The sequence below is a fragment of the Excalfactoria chinensis genome, chromosome 7 (genome assembly GCF_039878825.1).
Source record: "Excalfactoria chinensis isolate bCotChi1 chromosome 7, bCotChi1.hap2, whole genome shotgun sequence".
Classification (NCBI taxonomy): Eukaryota; Metazoa; Chordata; class Aves; order Galliformes; family Phasianidae; genus Excalfactoria; species Excalfactoria chinensis.
The window spans coordinates 34,086,982-34,109,783 of record NC_092831.1 but is presented as its reverse complement, the minus strand read 5'-3'; the positions used below and the strand labels follow the sequence as shown (position 1 = coordinate 34,109,783).

Below are 22,802 nucleotides of genomic sequence, written 5' to 3'. Positions count from 1 at the left end.
CAGCAGCACCGGCCTCAAGAGACACCACTGGGAAGCATGGATGGTGCTTATCTTGGCTTGGAGGAAGCCAAATTCAGAAAAGCTTTAAGCTAAGAGGAAATCAGAGCTTCCTCCCAGGGGTCCATGCAGGCAGGGATGTAGGAGCCATCTCTGCAGTTCTTCATGTAGACAGCCCATCCTCTGCCTTGAGGCTTGAGGTGGGGGGGCGGGTGGAAAGGCTGAAAGAGGCTTTTGTTAGCAATGTAATTCACAGTCCCACTTTCCCTTGATATTTCAACTATCTCTGGGTTCCCCCTTCCTCTCCAAACACACCACTTGCGCTCTGGCACAGACCAGGAGTTGGGTGACGATACAAGAAAGCTTCCCAAAAAAAACAGGCTTGCACCTTGCAACACACGAGCAAGCCCACGATGGCCACAGGCACGTCCAGATCCCATCTGCAGGGTGGGGATGGTCCATCTGCCTGCAGCACAGCACTCACATCCCAGCACTGTCAACTACAATGCGACATTGTGCGCTCACCCCCGCAGCGGGACTCCCGCCTTGCCGACATTCCTGACCATGCACAGCGGGCAGCAGGGGAATCCCCCAACCATGGCTCCATCCCAACCCCAAACTGTCCCAGAGAGACTCTGGGGCAGCCCATGGATTGCAGTGGAGGACTGTCAGCACCCCCACAACTGGCCACGCAGTTCTCACATGGGCACCACTGCAGTTCCAGGTGGCGCTGGCACTGAATCACACAGGGATGCCTGAGGCCACGGTGACCGAGCTTTGGCTCCCGCTGCCCTTGGAAGGGCTCCAGAGATGCTCAAGGCTGCTCTGCATCCCCGCCTCTCCCCCTTCCCGTCGCATCCCACAGAGAGCTGCTTTGACAGCCCAGGGGGCCAACAAGGCCATGTGTGCTTTCCTTGACCCCCCAGATTTGTCTGCTCCACGTCACCTGAGGGCACAGGGTCCAGCACAAGAACACAGCCCCATTCAGTGGAGCTGCAAGGGGCAGCAGTAGGAGTTCCCATTCTGGCTTTCATCCCCTGCTCCGGGGGGGGGGTGTTTCTGTCCCCAAGCTGCCACCCTTGGCTCCTCACCCTGCTGGCTAAGTCACGCAGGGCTCAAAAGCACTTCATGGCAATAGTTGAGCACCAAGCACCTCTCCTGCTTTCCGAGCAGGGGGATCAAACATTAGCAGTGGGTAAATCATTAACCTCAAGGCAGGGCAGCAGGCACGTGAGTGTGCATATGCGAGGTCACAGCCCTGGCCCCATGCTGGGGAGTGATGCCCCGTGCCTCCCTCCAGCTCCAGCCTGGGGTCACCTTGAAGCCCCCATGGTGAGCCTCACATCCTGCTCCAGCAGGGACAGCCTGAGGATGGGACAAGGATGTTCCTCTTTGCAGAAGGAGCCAAAACCCAAAAACTGAGGCAGGGCAGAGAGGCTTTTGGCCAGGGGTCTCCCACAGAGATGAGGCAGCAGCATCTCTTGGAGCGCTGAAAGGCTTTGGCTGGTAAGACATGCGGAAGGAAGACATGGACAAGGGTCACCAGCCACATTACCTGCGGATACATTAACAAAGACACAAGAATACCCTCCGTCCTCCTCGGGGAGAGAGTCACAGGGCAGAGGCAGGCGCCCACCAGCCGAGTGCATCCAGCACAGGTCTCTGACGGCCTCACAGAAGCCCTGGCACGGTGGGGGAGTTACAGGGACCGAGGCACTACACCCAGGGACCAGGAGCAAGCAGAGGAACCACTCCAAGTAGCGGTGGCACCGAGACTCAAGCAGCCCCTCCCACTCATGCAAAGCAGCCCGAATTTCCACCTCGCTGCTGTGGCTGAGATAATTCGGCAATCTGATATGGTTGGTGCCCAGAACAGAGCAGAAGGGCAGGTGGGCCGGGAGGGGCAGGCAGCGCCCACCCGCTGGCAGCAGTCTGGGGAAGGAGGGAGCAAACCCCGCGCCAGCGACTCGCAGGGTGGAGGTTAGTAAATCGAACTCGGGAGGACCAGCAGGAGGAGAATCCGCACCGCTCACTGCCCTCAGTTTGGGCGCAGAAGGGCTCTGGTTCCCACTGACACCAAGCAGTGCCAGCCCCTCGCCGTCGATGCTGCGCTTCGGGTCCCCATCACCCTGTGTTGCAGCCCTGGGAGCAGCGGGGGATGGCCAGGGGGCAGCCCAGGGTCCCCAGCCCCATGTCCCAGCACGGTCTGCAGCACGTGGCGTGGGCGATGCTCCGTGTCGCTGCGCCGCGGGGTGGTGGGCACTGTCACCTGATGGGAAAGGGAAAGGAGCTCTACCTGGACGGGCGGCTGCTGGCCTCTGCAGGGAACCCCCCGTGCCCTCCTGCTGCCGGGGCAGCTCCGTCGTACTGGGGTTCCCCGTTCCCAGGGGCAGCGGAGTCTCGGTGGGGCTGTGGGTGGGTGCTGTACTGCGAGGGGGAGCGGCAGTCCATGCGGTGCTGGTCGGCACCGTGATCCCTGTGGTGCTCCCGTCCACCTGCTCGGTGCCATCGGTGCTCTCAGTGCTCTCCTGTCCCGTGGGTGCTGCCATGCTGGGCTCTGGCTCCCAGTGCCGCTGCGTGGTGGCCACATCCCCTGCTGCTGCTGAGCTCAGAGGTGTGCTCAGGGCTGGCGATGTCTCTGCAGTGCTGGGCGTCGTGGGAATCCCCGATGTTTTCGGGCTGCCCCAAATCCAGTCAAGGAGCTGAGCGTCAGAGGAGGAGAAGCAGCAGGAAGCCAGCAGCAGCCAAAGCCCCAGGTGGAGCAGAGCCATGGGGAGGGGAAAGCGAGCCCCCTGGCTTCGCAAACAGAGGGGCTCAGGGGCAGAGGAAGCAGCTTGGCCCCAGCGAGGCGCCTGCAGCGCTCGCATCGCTTCTCTCCTCCCCAGCGCCCAGCCTTCAAACCGGAGCGTTGGGAGGAGTGGCCCCGCCGCCGGTCGCGAGCCCTCCTCTCCCAGCGCCAGCCTCTTGGCAGCAGGCACGGCCCCCGAGGGGCACACAGCCGGGCCGCGACCCTCCCGAGCCCCCTCAGTGCCCAGGAGCAGAGCCAGCGGTGCAAGCTCCCTGGGCTCCTGGCCCACACTAGCCAGCTGCTGCGGCTCCTGCGTTAACTCCTTCTCCCCCAAAGGAAGGAAAGGGAAAATGACCCAGAAAATACTATCAAGATTTCTGCTGGCCATGAAAGCAACCAGTCCCCAGAGCAGCGACTGCTTTCAAGACCCTTTCCTGGCTCGGTTTCATGACCAGAACCCCCACGTGCTGCGGAATGATGGTGAGCAAATGGGGCCAGCAGATAGTGAGCCAGAGGAGCACAGACGGGGCCCCCCAGCACCACGTGCCATAATGCCTCCAAGCCAGGGTGTGAGCAACAGCAGCCTGGAGCTGCGGTTCTGCTGGAGCTGGTTGCGAAAGCCTGCAGCAAGCAGCGCAGTGCTGGAGCCACACAGGGACAGCCCAGGTCTACAATATCACAGCGTCCCCCCAACGCTGACCAGGAGAACCACAGAATACCCCAAGTTGGAAGGGACCCACAAGGGTCACCCAGTCCAACTCCCTGCCCCAGGCAGCACCACCCAAACCCCACCCCAATGGCTGAGAGCGATGTCCCAGTGCTCCCTGAGCTCAGGGCCATACCCACTGCCCTCAGGGGCTCAGCCTCCCCTCCACCACACACAGCTCCATGCCATTCCCTCAGGCTCTGTCACTGTCAGCAGAGCTCAGCATTGCCCTTCCACTCCCTGCAAGGAGCTGCTGGCCGCCACCAGGCTTCCCTTCAGCATCCTCTTCTCCAGGCTAAACAAACAAACCAAGGGACGTCAGCCACTCCTCACACATCTCACCCTCAGACCCTTCACCATCTCCACAGCCCTACAGAGTCCTGGTTCTCCCGCTGTTCCAATTTGTAAAGAAATTAAACAGGAACAAAACAAGGTCAATGAGGCTTGCGATCGTTTTAAAACAGCCTTTTGGCAAGGCTCTGGTAGTCAGGAAAAGTGTGAAACTAACTCTCAGATGTCTATTAGCTCCATGCACTGCTTCCCACGCTACTTTTTGGTGTGATTTGTGCAAGTTTTCCCACTAAAATGGTGGCTGGCACGGGAATAATGCTACGCTAACATGCCTGCCCAAAGCTGATGTTGTTTCACGAGCGCTTTGTGGAACAGCTTTCCCCTGACACAGCACAGCCTACACCCAATGTCATGCATTTTTTGCCTTTATGGTCGGGTTTCCATGTGCACCCCCCGCTCAGCAGCTCCTTGCAGTTCCTGTCAGCCTGCCCCGTCATGTCCCAGCAGGGCTCCGTGCTGCTTCTCAAGGCCGCTCCACCCCAAATGAGTGTTTGGAGGACAAGTCCTGGGTGATCACAGATGGAAGGGATCACAAAGATTTCCAACCCCGGTGCTAAGGACTGGCTGTCCCCACGAGCTCAGGCTGCCCAGGGCCCCATCCAGCCTGGCTCTGAGCACCTCCAGGGATGGGGCAGCTCCTCTCTGCCCTCTGAGCAAAGGATTTCTGCCTAACATCAAAACCTCCCCTCTCTTAGTTGAAAGCCATTCCCCCCCCTTGTCCTACCACCAATTACGCACATCTCCCTCAGCAAATGCATCACTTCAGAAGTGATACAAAGGGGACTTGTTTTCTGCACCAGAACTGACCAAACCCAGGACACGGGGAAGCCCTGCTCACAGACCCTGGGCACAAAGCCCCAACAGGTCCGAGAGCAGGGGACAATCGTGACAGGCTTATTCCTGGCTGCCTAGATGGACGGACAAACAGCAAAGCTGTTCCTGGACAGAGCCCAAATCCCTTTCTCACGCTGGTGAGTCAGGGCCGGGGGCTGCCCGTCATGCTGCCCATGGGAAGGATGGGTGGAAACCCAGACTCAGCAGTCTTCATAGGGGCCCACTGCAGCAGTGGGGCCACAGAGGAAAAGCCCCGGTATCCACGCTGAGCAATGCAGAGAAATGGCCCTTTTAGGCACCCTGACAATGAAGAGATTCATTTTTGCCACAAAGGGGCTGTTGATGGGGTGCAGGCAGGGCACTGGAATGTACCCTGGACAGGGGGATGCAGGCGCCATTTCCCACGGCTTCTCCCCCAAAGCAGAGATGCAGAACACTGGGTGGGAGCACCACAAGCCCCAGCAAGCCACCTTGCCTCCACCGGGAGCATTCCAAGAAGCAGGGCAGGCTGAGCATGCAGACGCAGTGCAAGCAGGGATCATGGGTGAACCATGCATGGTGTGTAAGGAAAAGGGAAACCAGAGAGCCCTTGTTTCAGACCTATATTCCACACTCGTGGTTAACAGATAACCGTGTTTGAGCAGGGCGCTGAGCCAAAGGGTTTCCAGCAAGCTGGCTGCATGCTCCCCAGGGCAGTGGGAAGAGCGTGGGGTTGTGACAGGCAACAGGGGACCTGGCCAGGGAAATATCTGCTTGTGTTGTGCCAGCGCTGCACACATGGGGCTGGCTCATGGAGCCTCCCAGCGTGGTGCTTTGAGCTCTCAGCAGGGAGAGTTTGGGGGGTGGATGGTGGGACCAAGGTGACAAGTTCCGCTCAGGAAAGCCCATCCCACAGACCTAGCTGGCTGCTGGGGACAACTAGCCAGTCCCTGTGGGGTCACACAGCTCTTTCTTGAGGGCTCCCTACTCAGAGCTCAGTGAGCAGCATGAACGGATGGACAGACAGACAGCAGAGGGAGCTCCAGGCCCAAGCACTGCACAGAACAGAGGTCGAAGAGAAGCCCTGAGGGATGCTACTGTGCCCATGGGCACTGCACTGGGATGTGGCACCCAGCACAGCTCCTGACCACTCAGCTGGGGCAGGACAAGACCCTAGCAGCCCTGCCCCTTTCTCTTCGAGGTATCACTTGCCCACCAAGGACCTCTCCTTTCCAGGCCAAGAACCCTTGAACGTGCTTAGCCAAGCAAGCCCAGACAGGGTGAGGAACCTGATCCCTCACCTGCAGTTCCCTGCCTCCTCTCTTGCTCCTGGCTCTTGCTCAAGTCCCAGCCCCTTCAGCACAGCTGATTCCACCCTCCACCCCCTGCCCTTCGCAGGAAGCCCGGCAGATTGCCCATAGCAGCACAACCCATTGGACTAACAAGAAGGACCTCTCAGATTGCTCCTAGGGGAGGATGAGTCACCTTCCTCCCTGCTGCACACACCACATTTGTGTTAGGAATGCCTCAGTGGAGGTGCTCAGGCAACAGCCCCCCCCCCCAGGACTCTTTTCTCAATGACAAAAGGGCTTGGTGTACTAAGGGAGTGTGTTCTGCTGTCAGGGCATCCCCATGAGAACACACCACGGCCCCACAGTCCCAAAGCACAGCTCCATCATTTGCTAGCATGAAAGCTCAGCCCTGTAACATCAGAAGGCTCATACTGCAATGCACGAGAAAGCACCCAGCTCCAAAAAGGACAAAATGCAGCAAAGCAAACGTTTGAGAGCACTGCTGCCCACCAGCAGCCCAAGCTCCTTGACACGTCCCTAGAAGCAAGACTCTCATCCCATGCACCCACAGTCCTGCAAGCTCAGCATGGGCATCTGGACCTCAGAGCCTCCCAGGCGTGGAGCAAAGAGAGACTGCAGTGAGCTGTGGGAGTTTTCTGTTGCTAAAAATCACCGCTGCCAAACAGTAGGGCCAGCTGCCCACTGATAAAGCACTGCACACTGTAGGTCTGGATATGCACTCCCTGATGTGATATGGAGGCACACAGAGGTGCTGCCCTGTCTGTGCACGTTGTCCAGCATGAGATGGGGAAGTGACAAAACCTCAGCACTGGCCCAGCAGTGTCTGCAGGCGGAGCATTCGAGCACTGAGCAGAAAAAGTCCAGCAACTGTCAGAGGCAGATGGTATCTTTAAAACCTATCGATGTTTGGGATTTTAATCTCTTCCTATGCGAAAGCACAAACAACAGTTAAAAGGCACTCATCAGGACACACGCGTAAGAGGCCTAAGGATATTGCTACATCCCGCTGACCTCCCATGCAGCCAGCGGGACAGACAGCAGGACAGGCGCCTGCCAGCAGCAGGGAGGTGGCTGAGCAGCTGCACCCAGGACAGGGACACAGATATCCCCAGTGCTGCACGCCATCCCTATCCCAGGGAACATCTTTGCCATCTTTGGAACAACACCAAACACAAAGTAAATGCAGTCTGTAAACGCAACATACATCAGTCCAGCCTTCCAGTGCTTTATGCAGGGGAAAGGGATGCTGCATGGTTGCAGGCTACTGCATGTGCCAGCAGCCACCGGGGCTGGTGACGCAGGTAGTGGCTCAGGGAGGATGCAACCCGCTTCCCACAGCCGCGCAGCACCGCTGAGCTCCCGGGACTGCAGCAGCGTTCCTAAACATTTACTCATGGAGAGACAGAAACTTCCTCCCAGCAAATTCCTCGATAAGATAAACCATTAAAATGTCACGACTGCCTGGGGGAGCGATCAAATCATCCAGGGGATAACGCAGCCTGGGTGCACCGCTGCACTGGGATACACCCAACCCAGGGCTCCCACACCCCTTCAGTGAGCACTGGAACCAAAGTGCCCTAAGCCTGGCTAACGTGTCCCCTTTGCAACCCTGGCCATGAAGTCATTGATGCCCACCAGGGTCTACTCCCTGAAGAAGTCAGTTCATTTGTCAGTCCTCATGTGAAACATGCAGACTATGGCAGCTGGCACAGCGGAGCTGACACCAAGCAAACAATCTCCCCTCCACCCTCCCTGGCGAGACTAAAAATACCACCAAGCCGCTTCCTCCGGGAGCAGCACAGCAGCACAAGACGGGTCGGGTCCCAGCAAAGGCACCACGCATTGACCTCGTAACTCATTACCCAGCCCAATGGGAGGGCAGCAATGTGCCGGCAGCTCCCTTTTTCTCAGCACATCCCCGCAGAGCCGGCTTTGTCTGCAGGCGGGGGGCAGGCCAGGGGGCACCAGCTCTGCTTCCCATCACCGTGGGGCCGCCCGACAGCCAGGAGATAAGGCAGCGGGAGGCGAAGGAAGGAATGTGTCCCCTTCCTGCCCCCATGACAATGCATCACCCTGCAGACCAAGTGCTCCCTGGAGGGGGGAAAGGTGCAGAGCCCACCCTAAGCTGCCTCCATCATGGTACTGGTGTGCCACACTTTACCACCACTGGCAATTCCACCTCTGAGCGGGAGCACACAGCATTGGGTGCTCCTCTGCCCCGACCCCAAAGGAATTCCCAAATCACAATTGCATTCCTGGAATTCCTGCAGCCCCTGGGAAGTGCTGGAAGCATGGGGGTGATGGGAGGGTGTTGGTTCCCAGCTCTGCTGTGGACAGAACAGCCAGGTGCTGTTTCCAGACACCTCTTTACCTGCAAATACAGGGGCACAAGAGCTCAGCAGAAAGCAGGGGCTTGTGAGCCAACTTGATGCTGTTCAAGCAAAGAGTAATGCTGAGCTGCTGAGAAAGATCTGCCCTGGTAGGGGCTGTCCAGGGCTCAGTCAAAGCCTTCCAGCATCATGAGGAGAAGGAAACACAGCCTGAGTCTCCTGCAAGCTCATCTCCAACACACAGCACCCAAAGGGCACCCTGCCTGGGATATCCACACCCAGGTCTCACCCTGCAGCAAAGAGCCCTAGGCATCTCTTCAAAGGCACATTGTGGGGAACACTGCTCTGCCAGGCAACTGGAGGAAAAAGACTGGAGGGTTTTTCCTAGCCCCAGTGACCACCTTTCAATTGCCCTTGATGTCCACACTGACACCCTGACACTTAGGGCTTTGAGTGTCTCAAGCCACAGGGTGCTCCAAACAAGGCTCTATGCCCGCTCCGTGCTCCTTCCACCTATCTGCACTCCTCGTACAACACCCCATCTCTGCTGTTGGCTTTGGCATCTTTTTCCCCGATCTTTCACAAGTTCACACCAAGCTGTGACATCCCGCCTCAATAGCACGGCCCTGTCCCATCTGGGCTGCCAGCCCAGCTCAGGGTCACCACACTCCACGCCATGCCCTGGCACAGCTCCGGTACTGCAGTGAGATGCTGGGAGCAGCCTTCAGCAGCATCACCCCTGCCTTTGAACCTGCCCTGCCACACACATCAGAGGGCTCAGTGCCTTGAAATCCATCTGTCTTGTGGTAATGTGATGCCAGTCAAGGCTGCTGCCTTACAAGAGGGTCTTAATTGAAATTGTTGAGGATGCCAACCAATGTTTACAGACGTTAGGATGAATGGCATCCAATGGGTCTTATTTGCTGGGGATTGCTCCAGCCTGGCATTCCCACAAGCACGTCACTGCGAGCCTTTCCAGCACAGGAAGGGTTAAAAACACAAAAAAATCCCCACACCACAAACCAGCAGGCAGGCCTGGAGTGGGGGATTAGAGAGAATAGGGCCATTTCTCAGCACTGACTATGGCAACATAAATAGAAAAGTAACATTACACTGGAGCCGGGCCCTTTTGCCCCGCTCTGTCCCCACAATGCCACCATTGTCCAGATGACAACTGGCTGTTTTCCCTGTGTGGGGCTGACATCCTGCAGGCTGGGCATGGTGCTGGGGAACCGCCTTCCACTCATCCCAAAACGTGCCCCAGCACGGCCAGGGGTAATCCGCAGCACCATCACCACGCACCCCAGCGTAGGACAGATGCCCCTTTGCATCCCATGCCACCCTGCTTTAAAAGTCTGTTTGCATGGTTTGACTTTGCAGGGAGCAAGGAAAGGAGAGCAGCAATAAGGCAAGCAGAGGGATGTGGCATTTTCCCATTGTGAACTTCAGCACGGAGCAAGCTGAGGGCAAAAGCGGGAGGCGGCTGCGCGCCCCAAAGCACCGCAAGCAGCTGCTCCGGGATTCTTTCTTCTGCATTTTAATTATACAACCACTCAAGTTTCTTCCTAATGGGAATGCTGAAAACCAGTTTTTCCTGCAGCAAGGCCAACTCCACAAATGCTAGCAGTGACCTGTGAAAAAAGCCCCATAAATCAGCACGGCAACATTTCCCCCCCCCCCCCCCCCCCCCCCCTCCTTGCAGCATCACCGCTGCATTTCACTGGGTTTTTTCCACTGCTTTAGATTTGGGCTTTGTTTAATTTTCTGAGTTTATGAGCTTTTGTCGTTGGTTTGGTTTTGTTTCCCTCCCCCCAAAGAAAGCATCCATAAATAAATAAACCACTATGAAGATTCCACAAACCCACCTTCAGCACCACAGCATCCCTCACACCCACAGCCACGTGGCTGCTCCTAGCAGGGCAGGATGAGGTACCCCATGTGGAACAAGCAAATCCCAAACCTCTGAGCAAATCCCAACCACCCCCCTCAGCAAATCCCAAACCTCCCCTCCTGGCTGCTGCTGGGCAGCAGACAAAGGGCACTGAATTAGCAATTCCCCAATGAGAGTTTGGTGCTGTTAGAGCTGAAAAGAGAAAGGGGAGGGAAGGGGGGGGACTGGAAAAAAGGAGGAAGAGGACAAAAAAAGGAAGAAAAATGTCAGCAGAAAAGGACTCCGTGCAAGATGCAGTGTGTCTGCTAAGCACCCAGCCCAGCAGCAGGGAGCACCCAGCGCTGCCGGCACACAGCCCCATACACCATAGTGGTAGTGCTGGGATGTGGTGCAAGCGATGGGAACAGGCAGCAGGACAATGGCCGGGGGGACAACAGAAAAAGAGAAATGCCTTATTTTTCTTTTCTTTTCTTTTTTTTCCGGGAGAAAGCCCGGAAAGGGGCTGTGGAGAAGGAAAGGAAATGGAGCACACAGCAGATTGCAAGGGGACATTGTTATTGGTCGATAATCAGTGTGGAAGAGGGTCCTGAGCACAAAGCTGCATCTCAGCCTGTTTAGCTGCCCGGAGATGGGCATTCCCCAAAGGGGAGGGCCACATTTGGCCAGCCTTGAGGCTCAAGTTATAAGTCTGACCCCAGCTGTAGGGTACTTGGACAGATCCTGCTGGCTGCCCACTGTGCAGCAAACATCCTCCATCCACTGCCTCCAAGCCCTGTTTCTAGGACACTTGAGGCAGCAGAAATACAGCACGGGGCGGATTAGTGTCTAGACTGACTGACCTCTCCCTCTAGGTAGCACTGGGGCAAGAATCGGGCCCCTGGCACTTTCCTTGGAGGAAAGGCAAAAGGGGGGCTTTGTGCAGCCCCCAGAAGTGGGAGCGGAGCAGAGGGATGCTGCTGTGCCAAGTGAGCTACCTGAGGCCCACTGCTAGGTGCGGGCCTGCCCAGCAACCGGTGACAAAAGGGCCTTTCATGGAAGGGACATGTCAGCGCCACAATTAGCAGGGGAAAGGGGAAAAAAAAAAGAGCTGAAAGAAGATTATTACCTCCAGCGCTGCCTCTGGGGGCTGGAGGCTGCGGGGCCCCTTGCAAACATGTACGTTAACTCTTTAGGTTGAGCCCAGGCAGAGAATAGGGAATGTAGATCTGCTTCCCATGGCCAGCTGCCGTAGAAGCCGGTGGCCACTGAGTCCTGTGGAGCGGTCACCAGGTGTGGCAGGGTGGCCAGAAGGTCCCCAGGAGGATGGCTCTGGTCCCAGTGCAGAGGGATATAAGGCTCCCCGCTGCAAGCCAGCTGCTGCGGGTGCAGAGCATACAGTCATAGACTCATAAAATGATTCGTGTTAAAAAAGACCTCTAAGATCATCTACTCCAACCATCCCCACTAAGCCCACTCCCAGCAAGGTCTCCCTGATGGCACAGCTATGTTGTTGCCTCAAGAGTGAAAGAAGAACCTTTACTTTTACAGAGAAGCCAACTCAGAAACATTCCTCCTCCAACCCAAGAAAGTGCATTTTGGGGGTATGCTTCCATTCTGAAATAGAACTGTAGAAACATAAGGGTTGGAAAAGACCATGAAGATCATTGACTCCAACCCACCGTGCTGACTGACCACCACCATGGTGCCACATCTCCACAGTTCTTGGGGACCTCCAGGGATCGGGACTCAACCACCTTGGTGTGCAGCCTGTGCCAATGCATTAACGTTCTTTCTGAGATGAAATTCTTCCTAATATCCAACCTGAACCTCCCCTGATGCAACTTGAGGCCATATCCTCACATCCTTTGGCTCCAGCACTGGACCAGAACCATTGAGGTGTGGTGAGCCAGCAGGGAGTAGGGCCACTTTCTTGCTGGTTACACCAGGTGTTGGACAGGCATCTGAAAGGGAAACAACCCACTCTCTCTGGGAAGGCAGAGAGCTGCAGAGTACAGTGCCTTAGCTCCTTTCTGTCATCTCCATAGCCAGAGATGCAGGAATTTGCTACACAGCACCATCTTATCGCATGGTGCCCTGCTTGGAAACCTCCTCTGGGAGTCTGTGCAGATCCCATCCTCCGCTCGCAGCCTCTGGTTACATTGTCACGCCAGGGCGACAATGGCACCTTTGAGCTTATCTGGTGGGGGTGGCAGCGCTGCAGCCCACAGCTGATACCCCTCTGTGGGCTTGAGATTGCACACAGTGGGGCTTTTCTCTTCCAAATGCCCAGGGTGAAATCCAAAACCGGCAGTGCACTTTCCCTTCTGCTGCTGTGTCCAAGGAGCGAGCAGGGGACAGTCCCTGCAGTGAGACCTGGGCTCCCCCAGAGCACCCATCCCTCCCTGCTGCCTCCCAATAGGACTCCGGAGCCACTGCGCCTTGTGCCAGGGATGCCTGTCAGCTCCTTATCTGGGGTTATCAGAAAGGTGCCCCTTATCCCAAAGTCAACAATCCCCAACTCAATTAAGTTACAGCCTAATGAGGGAGGTGGGAAAAAAACATAATCTGTTTAACTGCAGTGTTTACTGGAGGGAAGGCAGGTGGCTCACTTATGGACTGTAAAACTGGAGACGGCTTCAAGGGCACCTGGGCTGGCAGATGGAATGGTGATGGGGGATTGCTGTGGTGTGGCTGCCCTCAGGTGCTCTGCTGCTTCCCCCCTCCCATGGCCTAGCGACGGGGAGCAGCACCATCCTCCAGTCCCAGGGCTTGGGAGGAAGAAACCAGCAGATCGAGCTTGGGAATATAACAAAAATACAATAAAAGTCACTAATGACAAATTTCCATCTAAAAGGGGCCGGGATGCGATGCCAAAAAAAGCAATAAAAATTCCACCAGAGCAACCTTTTAAGTGCAAACGGGATGTCACAGAGCAGATGTTGCATACTGAGAGCCCCCGGTGCTGGGGGGGTGGGGGGCTGAGCAGCAGGACCCATTGCTGCCCTCAGTCCTCTCCCAGACTCCTCTGCTCTGACATTTCCCCCCGTGCTCCCAGCCCACGCGGACACGGCTCTAAAAGCTCCCAATAAATGTCCAAACCAGTTCCTAATCCCACTTAGCTCCCTGATTCAATTACACTGCTGGCAAGAAACACTGTAGGTCAACCAAGCCCTACGCTGAAAGCCAAAAAAAAGGCATTGCTGCAATGCTACCACACACCTTCTTACAGCCACACCGCCAGCACCCCACAGACCAAAGGGTGTAGGGCAGAGCTGGGCTTGCCTGCAGCCATGGGATGCTCTTGGAAAGGCTTGTTCCCAGCACTTCCTCAAATGCCACCAGATACTCTGGAAGACCATTAAAATGCTTTATTAATCCCATACCTCTGGGCTGCTGATTCGCATCCGATACTTAATCCCAGATGTCTCCTTCAGCACTTTGAACTCAGTGGTTTATGCCAGAACTCATTCTGTACTGGGGAAGCTCTCAGCTTTTGGACAAGACACGACGCGCTTGCTCGGGCTGCTGTGTTGGGGCTCAGAGCATCATCCCAAGCATACCACAGAAGAGGCCTGTTTCCCAGCTCTAGGTTGCCTACTTTTGGTTCCTGTTTGTTGTTTTAGAGCCTGGCAATAACCCTCGTAGGGCTGTTCCCTTGAGTGCCTGTCCTCTCCAAATGTTCAGGATCGCTATTTCAGCAGCTCCTACATTGTGATGAAATAAACACAGTAAGGAGAGTTTTTTGCAGCCACAGACCAAAATAAATAACAGGGGTTGCCAAAGAGGGGCTGCTCTCCAGGGCACAAACAGCACTGCCCCAGGACTCAGCAGAGCTCATGCCAGCAGCCACTGTGCCAGGGGCACGTGCCATGGCTCCATGCATCCAGGAGGGCTCAGCTCCCACTCCCCCACAGATATCTGAGATCCAGCAGGGCTGCAGGATGCTGCAGATGGATTGAGTCCAGCCCAGAGCCATAAGAGCACAGAGAAAGTCAGGATCGGGTCACTTGCTGAAAGGGAAGAGGAGACAAGCGCCGCCTGGGAGTAGAGCACTACTCATCTCTTTTTACACCGAGTTCCCAGCCCCAAAGCAGAACACATTGCAGGGCCATAAAGGCTGGCAGCCACTACGCTGAGCTCTGCCAGCAGCCTGGGCAGAGACTGGGTGGTGACATGAGGGACACGTGGTCCCCATCCTTGGCCAGCCAGCAACTGGGCAAAGCCAAGGCACTTCTGCTCATGGGCAGCACTTGGATGCTCAGTGTAGAGCTCTTCCTAACCTAAAGCCGCACCTGCTGGTGCCACCTGCAGCACACTCCTCACCCAGCCCTTCTCCTTGTCAGGAGAAATTCTTAACAGGATGTTTGCGAAAGCTTAGATCCACCTGTCAGAAATCCCCACAAGCCTATGCCAGAGCAGTTATGTCACAGGCCATAAATCTCTTTGCACGGCACCTGCTTCATCTCTGAGGGCTCATGCTTGCAAGGCACCCGAGCCCTGGAGGCCAACGAGCCGGTAAGGATGGAAATACACAGAGCCTGAGCTGCCAGCACCACGTCAATCTGGCACCTGCTGCATTCAGCAGCACTAGAGGCATCACAGCTGTCCAGATGTTGTCTGCTTCCCATCACCACCAGCTTGACCTCAATGTCTTTGCCCACCATAGAATCACAGAACGCTTAGGTTGGAACAGACCAAAAGCCCACCTGGTTCCAATCCCACGCTGAGGGCTGGTTGCCCTCCACCAGATCAGGCTTCCCAAGGCGCCTTCTGGGATAGGAGCTCCAAAAAATGGGATGGAAACTATTCCATCCCAGCTCCAACAACGATGCAGAGCAACACAACACACTGCAGCCTGCACCATCGTTTCCCTGTGAACACAGTTCCCCTGTGTTCTCAGGATGGGACACACAGTGGCATCCCAGCAGCATCCCTGCCCTGAACCCCTGCTCCATACCACTCTGAGGGATCTCCAGGGGAAAAAAAGAAGCCCAACTGCAGACGGCTCAGCTCCCAAATTTGCAAGCAAGGCAGATAAACAGAAAGGTTATCTCCTCGTCAGGACGGCCTTCAGAGCAAACATTCCCGAGGAGCCCATCACAAAGAAGGGCTGGCAGAACAGGCCCTGCAGTCCTTGGACATTGAACCGATGGGAACAAAAAAAAAAAAAAGGAAAAAGAAAAAAGCCACACTGAGACGCCTTCAAATTCTTTCCAACCCGATTTGCAGGCTGCCACTGGGAGCTGGCCAAGTCAGCGGGGTGAGACGGGCACTTCCCTGCCAGCCCCATGGCTGTGACCACCAAGTCTGGACAAAATGGGGACAGACCCTGAGGGCTGTGGGGGCATGGCCTTGGGTCAGGTACGGCTCCATCACCTGGAGCCAGGGGGGAAGGACACACAGGGAACCATTTCTGCTCCAAATAACCACCCTTCGAGCAGTGCCCAGCCCTGCAGCTTGGCTGCGCTGGACGTTCTCCAGGGACCTAAAATAGTCGATTTGGGTTTTTACATGGGAATCATTTTCTCCCTCTGGAGACGTCTTTGTTGCTGAGGTCCCTGGGGACCCATGGCCCAGACAGCAGTGTCACCAATCCAGTCTGGGATGCCGGGAAAACCTTTCCCTATGCTCCCAGATTTGCTCCAGCAGTGCCAGGCATCCCTGCCGCAGGCTGCACCCAGTGCCTGCATTTGTCCTGCAGCACAGCCTGAGCCAAAAGCTGATCCTAGATGGCATAAAGCCTCGCTCCAGTAAATAACCCACAGATTTCACAGCCCAGCACCTGCTGACTCCCAGCTTGCCTGTACCTGAGCAGCCTCCCACGAACACCGGTGGGATGAAGGAAGGGCAGCAGCCGTACCTCCCGACCTGCGGCGAGGTGGGAGCGCTCCGCAAGGGACACGGAGAGCCGCCCTCATCCGTTCTGGGTCAGCGCTCACAGCGCTCGGCCGCTCTGCAAACTGGCTGCGGGGAAGCCAAGCCTCCCCGAGCGTTATTGTACCGGCTCGTGCCTCGTGGGTTGGGAAGACTTGGAAAGCCGAGCCTCATTCTGCCTCTCCGAAGGCGTCCGCAGCCCACGGGGCAGAGCAGCGGATCCCAACTCCCCCGAGGGCAGGGGGACCCCTCAGGGCACGGCGCGTTTCCGAGCGCTGCCACAGCGCGGACCTGCGGATCGGGCACTACCGGCACGCGGCTGCTCCGGAGCACGGAACCGCAGGATCATAGGACTTCCCGAGACGGAAGGGGCCCATCAGGACCAGTGAATCCTACTACCGGGCAACGCCGGCCCACCTGCCCCACGGCCACCCGTTGCTCCCTCCGGCTGCTCGCCCACCAGACGGAGCAGTGGATGGGGTGCCCGGGGACGCCGCTCCACCTACCCACCCCTCCACCCAGCCGTTTCGCACGGGCGGTCGCGCTCGTAGAGCACCCCCCGGGCAGGGCTCCGGGACCCCCAGTCCTCCCCTCTCGCCCCGCGCACGTTACCGGGCTCCTGGGAGGCGGCGGGGAGCGGCAGCAGCACAAAGAGCCCGAGGAGCAGCAGCAGCCTCCGCGGGGCACACCTGCGGGAGGAGAAAGAAGCACAGAGCACGCTGTCAGCCTCGGCCCCATCGCCAGCCCCGCTGCCCCCGGCCCCGCCACTCACCCCGGGCGCATGGTGCCCGCCGCTGCCGGCTATGAGCGGCTCCGCGAGGCTCCGCGCGGCACGGCACGGCCCGGGGAGGGGAGGCGAGGCGGAGCGGGGCGGGGCCGTGGAGGGCTCAGCCCGCCTCCAGCCCCCGGTACCGGGCTGTGAGGGTGGGTGGAGGGGAGCGGCCCGGCTGTCCTCGAGCATCCTCGACGTGCTCCGATGCCCCCATTTCTTCTCTCTGCGGCCCCGCACAAAAAAAGAGAAGGAAACAAACAAGAAGAGAAGTGCCACGCCTCGCTTTGTTCCGTGCGGCACTTTGGTGCCCCGCGGCAGCGTGCTTTGGGAACGTAAGCCTGGAAACTTCCAGGGTATCCAGGACTGAGTCACCGATGGCAAAGGTGGCGTCTGACCTGGGTGGAAGAACCCACGAGGTATAACCCTAGAGTGGGGGCGAGGGTCAGAGCCCGGAGCTGCCTTTTGTTTGTGTGATCCTGCGTGGCCAGGGCTCTTACGTTTCCCCTTTCCAGCCTGGATGCCTTTCTGCCAGGTGGAGGCTGTACCTGAGCTGTGCAAAAGCAACACGTGGCAGCCCCGAGCCCAACCCCCGGGCTGCCATTGTGTATGGGGCTTTTGGGGCAGCAGGTGGGCTGCAGGAGGCTCTGGGCCTGGATGGTGCTTGGAAAACCTTGAAAACAGAAACCGATTCGAGCGGCGGGGACAGGCTGAAGTCCACCATCACCCTTTGGCTGCCTGCCTTCCTCCAGTAGGTCACCGTCCCCCCCTGCACAGCCCTCCTCTCACCATCCTGGCTGCCACCAGGGAAGTTTCCCACCATAAAGCGTCCTCCTGCTGCGCTTTCAAGTTGGAGAGCCGCAGAGGACAGATAATGAGGCTCATCTTTTCCCAAGCAAACAAGCACTGCCCACCAGGGGGGAAGCTGCCAGGGAGGCAGCTCTTTCAAAAGCCAACCAAATGGAAACCAGCAGCACTCCCATGGTGGTGGTGTCCCAGCCCAAAGGCCCTCCTGCCCCGCAGGCTTCAGGCTCCAGCAAAGCTTTGGCATTACTTCTCTCCACATGGCTCCTTGAGGGCCACACTGTCCCCTCGCACCCTGTGCTGCTGGGTGGCCTCTATGTTGGCACCCCGATGCCATCGTCTGGATGGAGGGGCTGTGCTGGATCCCGGCGCACCGCCCTCAGCAGCTCCACGGCTGGGATAGCACAGCAGCCAACAAGTGTCACCCTGGCAACCCTGCGGGATGACGGGGCTGTTTTCCCCTCCTTTCAGTGCAGAAGAGGGGGGGGGGGGATTGGAAATGCCGATGTCTCCAGCAGCGCTCCGACACGCTTGGCCTGCCTCTGCCTCCTCCTCCTGCCCAGCGGCTGTGAGCGGCAGCGTTGTCCCCGCCTGCTAATGTCCCCAGCAGCCGTGGCCCGGGTGCTGGCGCCTGCAGACCCCGTGAACCGTGGCTGCCAGCACTGCTGACAGCCGTCTGCTTGAGCAGCGCTGCCGTGCAATGCAGCCTGTGTGGTGGGAGCAGGCGGGTGTTCCGGTCCTGATGCCGCCAGGCTCCTCCTGGGGGGCTGTGTGTGCAGGCTGGGGAGCAGCAGGGGCGGCGGGGCAATGAGAAGCAAGGAGGCAAAGCACGATATTTGGCAAGTGGCTGTGCAGGAAAACAAAGGCTGCAGCAATGCAAAGAGAGCAGAACGCCACAAGTAGCAGGATGTCCTGCCTGCGCCCACCTGCAGCCCTTTCCTGTGCCATTTGTTAGGGTTCAATCGCCAGTGCTGGGTTGCACCCTGAGGGTGAGGCGGCTCAGGGACATCCACCATGGTGAACCCTGCTGGAAGCCTTGCATTCTTCCCATGGGAAGAAGCAGGGGTCATAAACTCCTCTGTAGGCATCCTGGGGCCTGTACCTGTGTGGGATGTGGGGTGGGTTTCCTGGGCTGTTCTCCACGGGGCAGTCTGAGCAGTGAGCATCCGGAAAGGGACAAGGTAACAGCATCTCACTCCTGTCTGAAAAAGGCATTCCCACTTCCAGAGCTGAAACACACAGAGCCATGAAGGTGGGTGTTTGGATAGGACCCAAGGAGCTGAGACAGGGAGTGGGGATAATTGGAAACCCAGATATTCCACCGAAGAGGAAATCTGGCAAACGCGAGAGCTTGGCTGAGCAGGGAGCACATTACCCATCCATGTGTGTGGGGGTGAGCTGATCCTGGGGAGAGGGAGCATCAGGAGCCCACCCATTCCCTTCCTGTTGGCTCAGAGAGGACAGGACAGTATCAATGGCTGTGGCTCAGCAGGGCTGTGAACCTGCTCACATTGAGCAGGGCTCACGCTAGATAGAAGGAGGTGAGGGACAGGGCAGGGACCCCCGGGGATGGAGATCTCCATGCAGTGTCAGAAGGATCCAGCCATGTGTCCCCCCAACTCCGTCCTGTGGGGTAGTGCCTATTGCACCCCATGTGGCTGCCTCCAGGCATGGGCACCCAGTGCGTGTCCCACAGCCTCCCCCCCTTCCTGCCAGCTCCTCCGTGAGTCATCCACTCAAAGGGGAAACCAATACTTGTGCACACATCAGCCAGAGCACACAGAAAAGCGTTTCATGGGAACTGGGCCGAGGCAGATGCTTCTTGCATGCCTCATCCATGTGGCTCGCCCTTAGGTCTCTCCGCCTCTCAGCTGGGTGTGGGAAATGGCACTTGTCTGCCTTCCTGCCGTGCCTGCGTGATGCCAGGGGGAGCTGGGGAGGGCAGTTTCATGCTGTGCGAAGCCTTGGTGCAAGCACATCCTAGTACAGTGTGTGGGTCTGGTCCCCAGTCCTAGAGAGGTGCCTTGCAGCTGGGGGCAGTCCGCAGAGGAGCCCCTACAAAGATTTGGGGGCATGGAGCAGTTGCTGGATGGGAAAGAGCATACTGGAGGGGGTTCTGGTGAGGGGCAGCGATGTCAGCGCCACATCCTATGACACCAGCATCAGATGAAGGCTGGGAGCAGACCCAAGCAGGCATTTCTGTCCCTGTGGTGCATGTCTGGAGCTTGCTGCTGAGGTGGGATGTGGATGTGAAAGCGAAATGCATAGCCAGCCAGCCAGTGAGCAGGTCCCTTCCATCTCAGAAACCACAACCCAGCATCAGACCTGCTACCCTTTCCCAGCCCTTCCAGAGACCTCTTTAAAAGCAGTTTATTTTTAACACATGTTCCTCCCGCTTCCTGCATTGACAGACAGGTGCTTGATTGAGCAGGGGGAGAGACATGAATGCAGGCCATGCAAGATGAGATTGGCAGGAGGGAGCAGGCTCGGGCACAGCGACAGCACTAAGTGTGTGCTGCACTTTGGGAGATGCCCATGAGCAGCACCAATGGCTTGCTGGACATGATGCTAACAAGCTGCTGTTAGCACAGTGGCATGCAGTGGGAGGACATATGGGTCACAGTGCACAGTAGTGCCTGGCAGAGCAGCCAGCAGAGAGCTGGAGACAGTGCAGTGTGTGCTCAGCCCTTTTACTGAGTGCAGGGTTGCAGTTACGTTTCCCCTCTGTGCAGGTAACAGCAGGAGCAGCCAGCCCCACAAGCTGGGGTCCTGGCAGCGCTGCTGTCTTGGTGCCTCCCACAGTACACGTGGCATCTCCCCTGAAATGATCAACTCAGCCTCAGAAGGAAGAAGAAATGGAAATCCTTGCTCCAGCAAGACTCAAAATAGGAGCTGATTCCTCCCTGGGAAGAGGAAATGCCTCACTCCCCATGGAGCATCTCATGATGGCTGGTGCTGTGGGACCACCCTGGCCACACTCCTGCTGAGCATCAGCGTTTCCCATCCCTTTCTGGCCCAGCGGGTGCTGGTGGTGCTCCTCCATCCTGCCCTTAACCCTCTTGCTTTCCCTCTCATATGTGACTGGCTTTGTTTTTCCCTGTTTGCTTTCCCTTTGATGAACCTTCTGCTCCCCAGTACCAGCTCTGGCTCTGTGCTCCCTGTTCTTTCCCAGCTGCTGCGTGAGGTCTTTGTGGCCCTATTTGCTCTTTGGTACGTATTTCACTGTGGCTCTGAGTACAGCATTCTCCTTCAGCCCCTTGGCAGCGTGGAGGCCTCTGGCTTTCTGGACCACACTGTTGGGAAATCTGGGATGGGCCTCTTTCTTTTTTCTTTCTTTCTTTTTTTTTGACACATATTCTTGCACAGTCTCTCGCCTTGATATTGAATAGCCGCATGATGGATTTCTTCTGCCTGCTCCTCCTTACCACTAAATTAAAACCAAGTGGTGTCCCAGCTGTCCCAAAGCCTCCACAGCTATGTCCCATGTGCTGTGTGGGAGCTGGTCTGGGAGGGCATCTTCTCCTGGCCATTCCCAGTCTGCTTCTGGAGGAACTGCACCATTTATTGCATTAAAAGGTTTTATCCTTCCTTTCTTTGTCCTGTGCATCCCAAAAGGTACCTTGCAGTCAGGTCACAGCCCACAGGTCACACTTTACACCCTGGAGCGGTACCACTGACTTCTCTGCTAGTATCTAAGCATTCCCCTGGCATCAGGCAAGGGCAGTGAGCATCGGGGCATCCTATTGCAGTTGCTGATGGCATTCAAACAACTGCCACCAGGCACCGCTTCCCCACAGGGCCTGAACTGCTGCCCACCGCCAGAGAAGAAAAGACAGCCCTGTTTTCTCCCAGCACTCCTGAGCTGCCTCTGGCTCGTCTTCACTTGCTCAGCAAACACCCCTGAACAGGTCAGCACTTTCTTTACAGCAAAACTATGTCAGGAATTTCTCCTGAGGCAGCCGGACCCTTTCCAAAGAGAGCAAGCTGCCAAATTCTGCTCCCACCACCACCCCCTGCAACCCTCCTTTCCTCAGCAGAGAAACAAGGTGCAGGCTTGGCCTCTGAAGGCTCACTGTGCCTTTGCAGCCAGTCAGGACAGGGAAGATGGGGCTTCCCTGCCCTCTCTCAAGCCACACTTGCCGCTGATGGCTGCTGGGCCATGAGCAGGGGGTCTCCCTGATGTGCAAACTAAACGGGGCTGGGGGATTCCTGGTTCTATAACTGGTTTTCCCTTGAGTTGCTCGAGTTCGAGGAGGCTTCTCAAAACTTCATCTCCTGGCTTCTCATGCTCAGGCAAGATGTTACTCTTTCCAATATAAGCCCGTTCCCAGCCCTTGCTGCGTGGAGGGGGGCAGTTGCACAGGTGTCCTCACAGGCACACATTTCATCCTGGGCTCTCTAGAGCTTTTATAACCATGGCATGGTTCACTCTCTGAAGTACGGTGAGCAGCAAACTATGGCCCTGCTCTGCGGGATACCTCCCTCCACCTGCTGACAGCCACCCCCACTGGCTCCACCCTATGGAACAGCCAAGCCTGGCAAGCTGCAGGAGTGTGCCCTCCAGGCACAGATAACAAACTACCCCCTGCACGGCAAAACCAGCCGTAGCTGAAACTGCTTTTCTCAGTACCTGCAACTCCCTCCCCTGTAGGAGCAGCTGCTGGCTGCAGGAATGAGACTGCTTATCTACTCTGCGTTGTGGGTTCATGACTTCCCTGTCCCAGCACCTTACCCCCACTGAAAGCACAGCCAGCCCTGCCTGGCCCCCACCCCCTGAAGTTGTTGGCTTTTTGGCACTTCACCCCAGCAACACAGCTGACAATTATTTGCATCATTCCTCTAGTGATGATTCACGGTAGGAAAGTTGGGTTTCCTCTCCTGCCCATCTGCTATGAAGGCAAAAGAGTATCTTAAGGGGATGTTGCCCTTTGAAAGGGACATTTGAAAGCCAAGCACCCTTGGCCACCCAAGGCTTGGTGACTCAAAAGCACTTGGAATTTCACTGGAGCCAAGACATCAAGTGTTGGAGCTGCTCAGGGCTCTGATGTTTGCAGTGTCTCTGCAAACGTGATACCAGGTCCTTCCTGAGCTTGGATATCAACCATGTCAAACAGCCACAAACTCGTGGGACAGTTGTGGGTCATCAGCTACAATCACAGGTGGGAATGGGCACCATCACCTTGCAGC

The 22,802-nt window shown here is 57.1% G+C and overlaps 1 protein-coding gene across 3 annotated transcripts in view; it reads right to left on the bottom strand.

Annotated features, from left to right (window-relative positions):
- Window positions 1-16,951, bottom strand: part of COL18A1 (collagen type XVIII alpha 1 chain) — a 29,711-nt gene extending 12,760 nt beyond the window's left edge. Inside the window, exons 1-2 of one of the 3 annotated variants that reach the window (XM_072341134.1) lie at window positions 16,815-16,951; window positions 16,655-16,731 (exon numbers count right to left, since the gene is read on the bottom strand). In XM_072341134.1, the coding sequence (XP_072197235.1) occupies window positions 16,655-16,731; window positions 16,815-16,825 (88 nt within the window). In that variant the 5' untranslated portion in view covers window positions 16,826-16,951. Of the gene's footprint in view, window positions 1-1,552; window positions 3,332-16,654; window positions 16,732-16,814 lie in introns of those variants that run through there. The other 2 variants (XM_072341132.1, XM_072341133.1) reach the window with 2 other exon arrangements.
- Window positions 16,952-22,802: the final 5,851 nt, after the last annotated feature.